Below are 13,195 nucleotides of genomic sequence, written 5' to 3'. Positions count from 1 at the left end.
AATTGCTTCCCAGCAGCATCAACATGGCATTCTTCAAGTACTTTGTCAATTTGGTTACCTTTAGCAAGAGCTATCACCGAGGTAAGAGAAAATAGGTGGCTTTACAGATCTATGATGTTCATTGCTAGACAAGTATCTTAAGTTTTATAGATTCAAAAGACACAGAAGTCTCTTGACTTGAAGCTGGAGATAATCTTAAAGTTAGTTCTATCATTGGATTCGCAGCAATGCAAAAAGCCCTTTGCACAAAATTTATGGAAACAATGATTCATGGCAAAATTCGTCACTCCATAATATGTATTCTCCCCATGTAGTAGCTCCCACAATATCATTAAAAACAGGAACACACACACACACACACACACACACACACACACACACACACACACACACACACGCACGCACGCACGCACGCACGCACACACACACACACACACACACACACACAAATAAACTTATAATGGCATTGAATTAAGAGTCCAAAATTTTGGCAGAAAACTCCGCCCTCAGGTTTGCAATGGTAGACGTGCAACATCACGATAACGTTTGGACAAAAGTCTATCATGTTGATAGAGGAAGTTGTAGCTACATGGAATATACTACCTTGGGAAGCAAGAATGAGCAGAGAAGAGTGTCTTGCCCTACAGATTCAACAATTGGAGAGAAGACCAAAGGATATAGAGCTTGTAGTGATAAGGTTGAAAAACGCAAGGTTAAAGAATAAAGACATGTTTGATTTAAAAAAGCATAGACTTCATCTAAGAGCTATGGAAGAAGAAGGTTGGGTGCTTGTATAAGATAGTAGCCTTCATAATTGACATAGCACTTTTGGTAAGTTTGCAAAAAGATGGTTTGGTCTATACACTATAAAGCATGTTCACGACAATGCTACCTATTCTCTTTGTGAGCGTGATGGTGCAAAGTTAAAGATTGCTATAGGTGGGAAGAGGATTGAGTTGTTCAAAAGAAGGGAAGCAAGTACCTATGAAGGAGAAGAACTAGATAGTGTGCATATGCGCTCATGACAAATGTAGAAGGTGGAGAAGACAACAAAGATGAAGAGCTCAAATAAAAGAGATGGCACATATCAGAGAATGTGTAGGTTTAGAGGGAGTGGATGCTAGCTTAGAAGATAGATATTAAAATACTAATGTGACTTAATTAAAGGCACCAGAAAAGTGATATATTATAGATTACACACCCATCTTACATGCATGTATAAAGTGTGAAAGAGACTTGAGGACATTGTGATGAACCTATCTGCATGGAGTTTAGAAGTGGCAATGAAGTAGGGGAAAAAGAAAGAGTATTCTATTAGTTAGAAGGGAAAGGAAAACATGAGAAGAATAGGGGAGGAGTAGGGATACACTAGATTTTTCATACTCCATGATGCTTGCTTATTCTGTGACATCTACATGTCATATTGGGGATACTTTGGTGGTTGATCACTATAGAGTATAAACAAGGGGTAGATATCCTAATTTTTGTGGTTGAAAATATGGTATTTTAGGATTGATTTATAGTAGCCACACTATTGTCATAAATCTCTCTTCAATGACGATGAGCTCAGTCATGGTGGGGCATACTTCAAGATTGCTTTGAGCACGATTAAGACTAATCTAGGAAGGTTGAGAATAGGGAACTACAAGCTACATTACATTAGTGAATTGTTGCTCTATTTTTTATTGCTGTTATGCATGCTTTGTTGCCTTGAAATAAGAGAGATAACGGTCTATTTGGCTATCGTATATTTGAAGATTGATATTTTAGGATTGAATAAGCCTTTTTCACTATTGTAATATACAAAAAAATAAATAAGACAACATCGTTGTCATACACTTTCATCTTAGATCTGTGTACTTGTTTGGTTTTGAATCAAATGTTCTAGAGGATTAAACGAATGCTTTTATGGGTCTTTGCTGTTATGGGACCACTAGACTGCATTCAAGAGACTAGAATAGATGCAAGATTTGTTATGAGAATTTTGATTACAAGATAATCCCACATAGGGGCACAATGTACAATGATAACTTAACAAGATATAGAAAATCCCATAACACAAGACTGTAGGTATAGACAACAGGACTTGATAAAATATGAAGGATCCCACAACTTAGGACCATAGGTATGGATACAAGATATTAGAATTACAAAAGTTCCCTCGACCAGGATAAACAAGATACAAGATAATACTAGATAAGATCTTGTACTATGAGATTATAATGGGAAGACAATACTAGATACCATGACTAGACAAGAACAAGAATTGGAACTCGAAGTTACTTACTTGGAGGTCTCAACTCCTTGAGCTCCCAAGGCTGGCATTGGCAAGACCAAGGCTCTATGGCAAGCCCCTCCTTTTATAGGTGTTGGAGGGTGATAAGATGTTTTAGAATGTTTCATGATGACATCATTGATGATGCAGATGATGACATGGCATATCTTCTAGAAGGTTCTATGATGACATGGCAAGGGTCGGTTCGCATATTCGCTTGAGGATATCCTGTTAAGGGTGCGTTCGCATGCGATGCAGATTCATATGCACAAGCAAGAATTAATCTATACAATTGATCATGGCATGTCTGTGACATTTGCTATCATGCATGCAAAGCTTCATGTATGAAGTGAAAGAAGGGTCCTAAAGCAATCTAGAACATGGTTTTTTTGCTTATGGAAATTGATTATGTATTGGGATGTTATCATGAATAATTAGACTTGTTTTTAAACCATAGATGCTATGTATATTGTCCGAATCTATGCACAGTGGGTCAGATGCATGAAGGACTGAATATAGCTAGATTTGCACTAGGCATAAACTCAAGAATTGATGTTTAGTTATATGATATGTATTTGGTTTGGAGGCAGAAACTTAAGCCTTATATGGCATCTATGGATCTGATTTGAGTATATAAGTCTCCACGTATCTAAATCTTGAAATCCTTTTTCTTTCTCTTTATCTCCATCATTGAAAGCTTCTCTCCCTATCTTGAACTCTTCTTCCTCGAGTCACTACAACTTTTAGAGTTATGATGAGCTCTTTGTGGCCTGCTATGCCTAGGCATACTTAACTGACATAATATCATTGAGAGACACATGCTGGGGCATTAACAATCTAGAAATAACTTATTATAACTCTAAAACTATAGATTGGACCAACAAGGTGTAAAAGGTAAAGTCACTCAAAATTTTGCACTCTATACAAGAGTAAGGAAAATAATACAACTTGATATGATGTAAACATTTACATTGAATATCTATATGCACCTCAATTGAATATTCATCAATATTTTAGGCTACTTACATATCCATTGAAAAAACATGGAATTTGGTAATCTCCAAAAATGACTTGAAACTACACATATTGACCCCACTTTGTGTGCTCATCTTGTCTTTGCTTGAGAAATGGTGATCCCCCTGTACATACACACTGAGGGGTTGTTCCGACGGGCCTTCTGCGAAACGTGCAAAAAGCAATAGTTTTTGTTTCACATCTTGGTTTTGTTTGATGGGTGGGAATGCGAAAGCAGCATGTGTCATGCCATTGGCAAAGGGGATGTAGGAAGGTGCTCTAAGCCCTCTATGTCATATATAGTAAGTAGTATTGTCTAAAAGGTTGAGGTGACTCACCATGCCTTTTGACACTAGTAATAATCAATGCTAGGTGGTGGTTGGGGCGGGGGGCAAATGCGAAGTGGAAGGTGGGCTCTTATTAAAAACTACGCAAGCTTTCATGAATCAAATCATGGTTAGGGAAGCAGGGCGGTCACGTGATGATCAATGATCATCATCGCGATGTGGGAAATTTCAAAAAAAAAAAAACTGATTATGGTTATAATCTGTCATAGATATGGAAGACAAAGGCAAGAAGTTAGAACCAGAATCGCCCTTTTATTCAGTGTGAGTGCGTCTGTGCTGGGAATGGCAGAGGGGGCGGGTAGGTGGGGGTGAGCTATAATGGCGTGCGCCGTAATGTAGAGAGGAAAATAGGCTTTAATTCCCATCGTCTTCTCTCTCTATCTCGTGTCATCAATCAGGAGAGTCTCTCTCTCTCTCTCTCTCTCTCCCGAGCGCTCCAGACTATGTATCAAAAACATCGTATCTTTCTCTCTCTCTGTCACCGTGTCTGTGCGCACATACAGGCAAAAAAACTTTCCTTTGCCTGCCTGTGCTTATCTTCTACGGCCTACTACAGCCCCTCATAAATACTTTGTGAGCTTGCAGCTTTTACTGGCGCCTCCATCTTTACCTCAACATTCCTGTAAACTGCAAAAAACGACGATTCAGGAAGGAGGGAGGAAGCAGCCGTTCTTTCACCCAAACAACACCTTCAAGCAAGCCTCGGCGCGGGAGGTAAAAAGGCGTTTCAAGTTTCAACAGAAGTTCCAACTTCCCTCCATATACATCCGGCTTCCGCTTCGTTTTCTGTCATAGTTTTCATTCATTCATTCGCTCGTTCAATCTTTCATTCTCATTCATTCATTCATTCATTCTTGTCCTCCTTGCCACAGCATCAAGGCCACAGCATCAAGGCTAGAAAAGTCGAAGCACAGGCGGGAGAGAGAGAGAGAGAGAGAGAGAGAGAGAGAGAGAGAGAGAGAGAGAGAGAGAGAGAGAGAGAGAGCTGCAAGGTATGGCCGAGATGTGGAGCTGCTTCCTGGCGATGGCGTGCTTGTTCCTAGCCTTTCGCGCAGCCATGGTGGAGAGCGCCAAGGCCGACCTGAGCTCCTGCAATACCGCGCTGCAGGCGCTCCTGCCGTGCCTCACCTACGCCCAAGGGAAAGCCGCCGTGCCTACTGCCTCCTGCTGCACCAACCTTGAGTCCGTCCACGAGAACAACCCTGCCTGCCTCTGCGAGCTCATCGTCTCCAGCATTGACCACAACTCCCAGCTACCTCCTATCAACACAACTCTTTCCCTCCAGCTTGGACCTGCCTGCAACGTCAAAACACAACCACGGCGTTGTCCAGGTTCTCTCCATAGCTCCATCTGTCTCATCTTTTTCTGTACACGTTGTTATCATATCTTTTCCTGCTTTAACGCTCTCATGCTCATGGCAATGCTATCCTCATCTTGCAATGATGTCTCATAGTGAGGATTAATATTCAATTAGTTGCGGCAACGCTGTCCTTTCTTGCCACGGCGGCTCATTGTTGTAAGTAGCGGCGTTTTTTGCAGCATTATATGTGAGCTTACTCTTGTTCAAAATGTTACAGACTTGCTCGGCATTAGTCCCTCCTCCGCGGAGGGGAAGATTTTCGAGACCGGTTCGCCTCTTGGTGAGTTTGAAGTTGCATTTGTGGGAACTTTCATGCAAGAATGGATGGGAGAGTTTCTCAAGTGTATCTATGACGATTTGTCTGCTTTTTGCTGCAGCGAGTCCTGCGGGCGGCCCTATTTCTCCCCCAAGCTCGACTGCGACTCAATCCCCTACCCAGCCTCAAAGCGGCGCCTCGGCTCTTTCTTTTCCGTATGCATCTGTCTCCATCGCTATTGTATCTGCCCTTGCCGTATTCCTTCATTACTAGTGCGTCTGGATCAATCAGTTTGGTACAGTTTTGAGTTTTGTGGAAAGGTTTTCCTCTTGCGATACAATCTTGTGTTTTGGAATCTGGTAAATCTAGCTTGATTAATGGTGTCCTTAATATTCGTGTACTGAAACTGAATAAAGGGTTATAACCTAGCTCAAGTAGTCATTCTCAGCAGAGTTAAACGTTTTACGCGTTTGATGCAAGTGATGGGCCGGAACAAATTGACCGAGGGAATGAATCTCGCTCATTATGTCGAGATGATATGATAAATTTAAAGCGCTTGGGGCACTCGGTACGATCTGAAGTTTAGGTGTATAATGTGCCTGAAAAGTAAAGGTCCTGTTGTGACTAAGTTTCTCGAGTGCAATCCTGCGATATATGGATGTACTATGAGCGTAGTGGTTGGGTTGTGTCTATCACCAACTTGACTGACTGAACTGACTCTGAAGCACTCTTGTCAAGTTGCGCAATTTTCCTTCTGCAAGTTCAGGACCCCATGTGCCGACATGCATTTCTAATTTCTAACATTGAATGATATTACATGTGTTCTATGTACTGTCTGTCTTTGGCTTTAACTCATTTGTTGCTGTCAAATGAGACTTTTTGTTAAAGATGTCGCTTCTTATTGGTGTTATGCACATCAAATCTGAATCGGTAAATACTTAAGATCTAAATCTGTACAACTGTGGTATTGACTATTGAAAGGCACTTGATAGAGTAGTCAAATTGGTGGAGCATTGCCTCGGAGAATTTAAGAATCTTGTCTTTGGTCATACTTGGCTGCCATTTGGTGTCAAACCGAGATGGAATTAGGTACGTTCGTTGCTCATAATTGTCTTGGCTTGTTCTTTGGGGGTAGTTGCCTAAAATAATTATATTGGTTCTCCATCAATAACGTTTGAGAAGTTGAGGATGGTATATGCCCAAGTCACAAGAGCTCAGATGCTGCCATAAGATAGATCATTATATGATTACTACTAGCAATTTTTAATAGATGAAATTCGACAATCTGTAAAGTGAAAGGGCTAATAACGTTTGATATCTCCCAAAAGAAAAATGCACCAATCCCAATTTGAGTGACAATTGTTGGATGTGCCAACAAATTGTGCTTAGTCAAATAAAGATGAGGTTATCTTTGAGACAATTGTCCCAACCATCTATGACTTATGGCTAGCTCGAACTAATAGTTTAGATTTTTAAGAAAAGTGTAGATGCCTTTTTCAACACTCTAATTGGAGTTTATTATATGACCTCCAAAATAAGGCACGATGATGGTTGGATTGGATATCATTTTACTTGAAAATTGTAAGCTTATGTTTCTCGAGTAGTGGAGTTAACATTCTACTCTTTTTTTGCCCTAATTAAATTAAGTGGCTTTAAGCACTCACATTTTATCAATTGTAAAGTTTATTTTTGTAGGTAGGTATTTAAGTACTCACATTTTATCAATTGTAAAGTTTATTTTTGTAGGTAGGTATTAGATCATTGTGTGGAGATTGGATGGTGGTGTGCAAGGACATAGATAGACTATTAGAGTCCTCTAGTTAACCTAGAGGACACACCTCATGCATTGTATTAAGCAAAGGTTTAAAAGATAGATTGCAATGATCAAAAGGAATTAATTGAATAACAATACATGTGTGAATGTATCTTGATTGTTTGTTTTCAATTGATTTAAGCAAGTGCACCTTGGCCCATAGGAAATTGGAGATAAAGTTTTTGCACAATTGAGGAGGATTTTTTCATCAATATATTAGATGGCTTTAAGACTCAAATGAGTTCTTGAATTGGGAAGCAATATTTGAGAAATCGAAATTGAAATTGAAAAATGTATTTATTCAACCTAATGTATTATAATCTAACCAATGTAACTGTTACATTAATGACTTTTGGTTGTGAAGTAGGTCACACATGGAAATATATAAAAATATATGGGAATATATGGATATATATAATATATATATATATATATACATATTGGAGGTGAAGTAGGTCACACGAGAATATATATATATGGGAATATACGGATATATATAGGAATAAATATATATGGAATATATGTATATATATCCGTATATTCCCATATATATATATATATATATATATATGGGAATATACAGATATATATATATATGGGAATATACGGATATATATAGGAATAAATATATATGGAATATATGTATATATATATATTGCTTCAATGAATGGTTTTTTGCAATTGGCAATTCATTAGTTTCCAAAACATTGTCGGTCTGTTAGTAAGTGTTGTAGACGTAGATTTAGTCAAGAAAGCTTTAATAGTATAGAATGTGATGTGATGTGACTATAGATGTTTTAAAGAAAAGAACTTTTGGAAAGATTTTACGCAAATGAACTTGTGTCCCTTTATGTAAACTTTGAAAAGAGTTTCTTGAAGATCTTGTAGTGTAGAATGTTTATTTAGCTATACAAGATGCCACCTATGGGTTGTAAGTAGAGGCCTTAAAAATGATGTGATCAGTGAATAAAAGGAATTAATTTAACAACAATACATGTTTGATGTATCTTGTTTGTTTGTTTTCAATTGATTTTAGCAAGTGCGCTAAGGCCCATAGAAAAATGGAGATGAAGTTTTTGCACAATGGAGGAAGATTATTCCATTGATATATAAGATGGCCTTGAACTCGAGTGAATTCTTATATTGGGAGAGTTATGTTTGAGACGTTTAAATGTATTATGATATCATGAAGTCAAGTAGTAACAGAGTGACTTTTGGCCATGAAATAGGTATCCGATGGGGAATATGGATGTATGTAGTCTATTACTTATAAGAATGATTTTTGGCGAAAATTTTTTGAAGATCATGTAGTGTAGAATGCATATATAGCCATAATAGTTGCCACCTATGGGTTGCAAATAGAGGGATCTCTAATAAATGATGTGGGTTTCTATTTTATCCATATACTTATTTGGTAAAGCAATTTAACACAAGTAATTGTGGAAAATAAAAGAAAAAGATGGTATGAACCGCGACAGCGTGAGTAGTCAATCTATATCTCCTACTACACTTCACAAAAAAAAAAAAGAAATAACAAGAAAATCCAAGAAAAAAGTAAGTGGGAAATAAAGCTTCTCTTTGAGATGGAGACATCTACATATCTTAAAGATTTTAAAAGAGGATTGTAAACAACAAAGTGAAGCTTACATTAGGTGACATATAAAGTAGTAAAAAAAAATGGTAAGTTTGTTGGGGTGAGCCAACTTTGTGATAGAAAGCAATGAAGAAATAGGGTTTTAGGGTGTACAATTGGTTTTTAAAGATTAAAGATAGTGGAGATATAAAGGTTGCTAGTGGGAAAGTAGAAGAGCTTAACGTAGATAGTATTAAAGTGAATAATACTAGAGAGAATATTGGAATATAATAAAAATAAAAGAGATGTATGGTCTATGCAATTTGCAGAGGGTAATAGTGGGAAAATAGAAAAGCTTAATTTGCTAATGGGAAAGTAGAAGAGCGTAATGTAGATAGTGTTAAAGTGAATAGCACTAGAGAGAATATTGGAATATGATAAAAATTCAAGAGATGTATGGTTTGTGTAATTTGCAAAGGGTTATAGTGAGAAAGTAGAAGAGCTTAATGTAGATAGTGTAAAAGTGAATAGTACTACAGAGAATATTAGAATATGATGAAAATATAAGAGATGTATGGTCTTATGTAAAGTGGTTTAAGGGTGAAAACGTTTTGTTGATTTTTTTTCTTACACATTATACAATGTACACAAAGTATAGATAAGATATAACATAAAGGAAAGTGCTTTACTAAGTCAAACAGTGCATAACCGACCACTAATCGATTGGTGCTATGTCTTTGCTAGCTGTAAGTATGTGCAACATACTAAATATAATAAGTGATAAGTTAGTGGGCATGTGAGTATCATAATGTCCACCAACGTAATAAGTGTAGACTTGCGGACCTATCTAGCCAGACAGTCAATCATCAATGTTCACAGGCGTTGAGCTTGCCATCTCAACACCTCTCTCTCAAGCTCAATTCTATCTTTGCAACTCCAAGTAAGCTTTGAAACTTTTGAAGCTTCTCTATACTTAATGCATTTGTGAAAATGTCAGTTATCTGATTTTATATGTTGACTTATATCAAGTCAATCTCTCTTGCAAGTACTCTCTCTCTCACAAAGTGGAAGTGTATCTCAGTGTGTTTTGTCCTAGCATGGAACACTGGATTCTTAGCTAACTGTATGCTGCTCATGTTGTCACAATGAATGGTAATTGGATCATCTCCTTGCACATCCAAATTACCTAATAACTTTTGCAGCTATATCACCTCACATGCTGTCATAGTAGCATCTCTATACTCGGTCTTCGCACTTGATAAAACAACTGTAGGTTGCTTTTTGTTGCTCCATGTAACTGTTGCACTATCAAGGGAAAACATGAATCCACTTGTAGATCTTTTGTCTGACATGGTACCAGTTCAATTTGCATGTGTATCAAAAGATTTGCATATCCTTATTTGTCTCGTAAAAAAGTCCAGAATGTAAAGTGGACTTCACACACCTCAATATACGTCTAATTGCATCCAGATGAGGCTTTTTAAGCATTGGCATAAACTGACTGACAAGACCAACATCATAGCTCAAGTTTGGCCTTGTGATAGTCATGTGTAAATCAAACTTCATACTATCCTCATGAACATAGTAGGGTCTTTTGTCTCATCCCCAACATCAGCACTCAACTTCACATTTTGCTCCAATGGTACTGAAAGACGCTTACATGCTGTCATATCATACTTGGATAACATAACCAAGACATACTGTCTTTGAGATAGCTATATACCATCATCGCATGTAATCACCTCAATACCAAGAAAGTATCTCAACTCACCTAAATCTTTCATTTCAAACCTTTTTAAGAAGTTCTTAACTTCAACAATGCCATTGTCACTGTCACATGTAATAATTAAGTCATCCACATAGATGACTATGATGATCAAACCTGCATCTCCCTTTCTCACATAAAGTGAGTGATAAGCATAAAAAATGCAAAATCCAATATTGACAAGATACTCTTCAATCTTGTCATACCATGCTCTAGGTGTTTGCTTGAGCCCATAGAGCGCCTTCTTTTATATGCATACATATGTGGGATGCTCTAAATCCTCATAACCTATTGGCTGCTCCATATACACTTTTTTTAATTCACCATGCCAGAAGGCACTCCTAACATCCATTTGTTGCAAATTCTAACCTTTGGCCGTTGTTAAGGCAATCACATATCTAGCAGTTGCCATCCTAGCAATTGGATTGAATGTTTCATCATAATTTATGCCAAATGTTTCAGCATAGCCTTTTGCAATCATCCTAGCTTTATACTTGCTAATTGAACTGTTTGCATTATGCTTGACTTTGAAAAACCCACTTACAGCTAATAGCTTTTTTACATTTAGGTAAGGGTACCAAATCCCAAGTCTTATCGACTTCTAATGCAACCATCTCCTCATCCATTGCTGCATCCCAATGAGCATGACTAATAGCATTTTCAAAAACAAGCGGGCTCAATATCCTCAACTAGTTTCACCATATAAGCATAATGGTGAGCTGCATAACCTTCAAAACCAAATCTTTTAACATGGTATCTGATCCTAGTACCACCAGATCACTCAATGGAGCCTTTACATTATTATGAGCTCTTTGTACACCTGGTGTTCTAATTGAAGAAATGTTAAACTCATCATCCAAACTCTCCGAACCACTAGAATCTTCATAAAATCCCAAATGACTGGTAGATGCATCATTATCATCCAGCACTTTTTTCTTTTCTTTGTTTTTCCTTGTAATACTTATAGATTCACCTGAAGGTGTGGGACTACTCCTTAGTCTCCCAGACCAAGGGCTCATTGTAGGTGTAGTACCAGATGATGTTTCTGGTCCACTAAGACTCCGTGATTCTTGTTTATCTTTATGCACATAGTTATCTTGATCATTATCATCATCCAAAATATCACCAGCAGGTGTATATCAACTTCCCATCTCATCAAAGATAACATCCTTGCTCACTCTGAACTCACCTGTTATAAGGTTATGACAGCGATACCCTTTCTGCTCTAAAGAGTATCCAATAAAAACACATTTTTCTGCTTTTGGATCAAGCTTTTTTTGTAGCTCATCTGGCATATGAATGTATGTAACACAGCCAAATACCTTCAAGTGAGATACATCAGGCTTCTTGTCAGTAAAGCATTCTTTAGGGAGTCATCCCATGAATTGCAGCTATGGGAGTTCTGTTCATAATGTAGATAGCAGTATGGATAGCCTTAAACCAAAAATGTTTGGGCATATTATTTTTAGTCATAAAGGCTCGTGCAACTTTTGTAATATGCATGTTTTTTCTTTCTGCAACACCATTTTGCTGTGGGGTATACCTGCAAGTAAATTGCCTCTTTATTCCACGAGTCCTCAAGAAACCATTGAACTCATTAGAGAGGTACTCTCCCTCTCCATCAGATCTCAAGCACTTTACTTTTAAGCCTGTTTTCGTTTCAATAGCTGCCTTAAAAGATTTGAAGCACTCAAATACATTATTATTTTTCTTCATGAAGTATACCCATAACTTTCTTGAGTAGTCATTAATAAATGTGACAAAGTATTTGCTGCTATCAAGAGAGATTTTGTATAGGTCCCCAAACATCTATATGCACTACATAAAGTATTTTTCTATTCACTTCTCTATCAAGCGAGAAGGGTTGTTTTGCCTGCTTATCAAACTTGAATGCTTCATAGACTTTACGCAATTCTGCAACTTTAAAAGAACGCAACCTTGTAACCAATCCTCTGGACTACATTAATTTCAGCCTTTACACATTTGTATGATCAATACGTTTATGCCATATTTCAATATCTGCAACTTCTTCTTTTCCTTTAGCATACGTAGCAACATCCATTGCAGGAATTCCAACATCTAAAGTAAACAGTCGGCCAACTCTACTTCCTTTTGTGACCAACCTGCACTTATCATTAAAGTCTTCTACGAAAGAGTCTTTTGTATTGAATCGGACTTGCAACCCCTGCTCTACCATTTGGCCAGTAGATACTAGATTCTTTGTAATTGAAGGCACATGTAATACATCTGTCGGACTCTTTGTTTGGCCATCATACAAGGACAAGGAAACCTTTTCAATATGTGAAATTGGGTGGCATGAATCATCACCCGTTTGGACATAACTTAGATTTTGTAAGTCATGTATCTCTTCAAACCATTCAACATAATTGGTCATATGATTAGATGCACTTGAATCAACATGTCATATATCATCATGTGTCCCCTTTCTTGTAACTGCATTCATCATATATTGCATAACAAATAGACGCTCATTTTAGTCTTCATTCTGTCATGAAGACGATACATAGTTTCCTTGTTGCAATTTACCACTACGAATATCATCCTTCTTTGTATAGCAATAGGCTGCAATATGGCCTGTTTTGCCACAATAATGGCAAACAATAACAGAATTTTCAGAACCTCTATTTTGCCATCCACCTCTTCCTCTAGAGCTTTTCCTGCCTATAAAGTTTTCTCTGCCTCCAGAAACCTGCATTTCATCAAACTGTTGATTGAACCTGTTTTGCTGGTTATTGCCAGCATGTCCTATACCACAGCCTCTCGAAGAGGAT

General features: G+C 37.7%; 1 protein-coding gene across 1 annotated transcript; it reads left to right on the top strand.

The window, feature by feature from the left end:
- Window positions 1-3,975: 3,975 nt before the first annotated feature.
- LOC148021195 (non-specific lipid transfer protein GPI-anchored 14-like) lies at window positions 3,976-5,592 on the top strand. Its single transcript, XM_087699026.1, has 4 exons — window positions 3,976-4,350; window positions 4,509-4,967; window positions 5,214-5,276; window positions 5,374-5,592. The coding sequence occupies exons 2-4, from the start codon at window positions 4,631-4,633 to the stop codon at window positions 5,523-5,525; spliced, it is 552 nt and encodes a 183-aa protein (XP_087555152.1). The 5' UTR covers window positions 3,976-4,350; window positions 4,509-4,630; the 3' UTR covers window positions 5,526-5,592.
- Window positions 5,593-13,195: the final 7,603 nt, after the last annotated feature.

This window comes from Lygodium microphyllum, chromosome 18, assembly GCF_053477565.2.
Source record: "Lygodium microphyllum isolate KBCC chromosome 18, Lygodium_microphyllum_v1.1.10, whole genome shotgun sequence".
Lineage (NCBI taxonomy): Eukaryota > Viridiplantae > Streptophyta > Polypodiopsida > Schizaeales > Lygodiaceae > Lygodium > Lygodium microphyllum.
The sequence above is the reverse complement of the archived record's forward strand: the minus strand, read 5'-3'. Positions and strand labels throughout refer to the sequence as shown.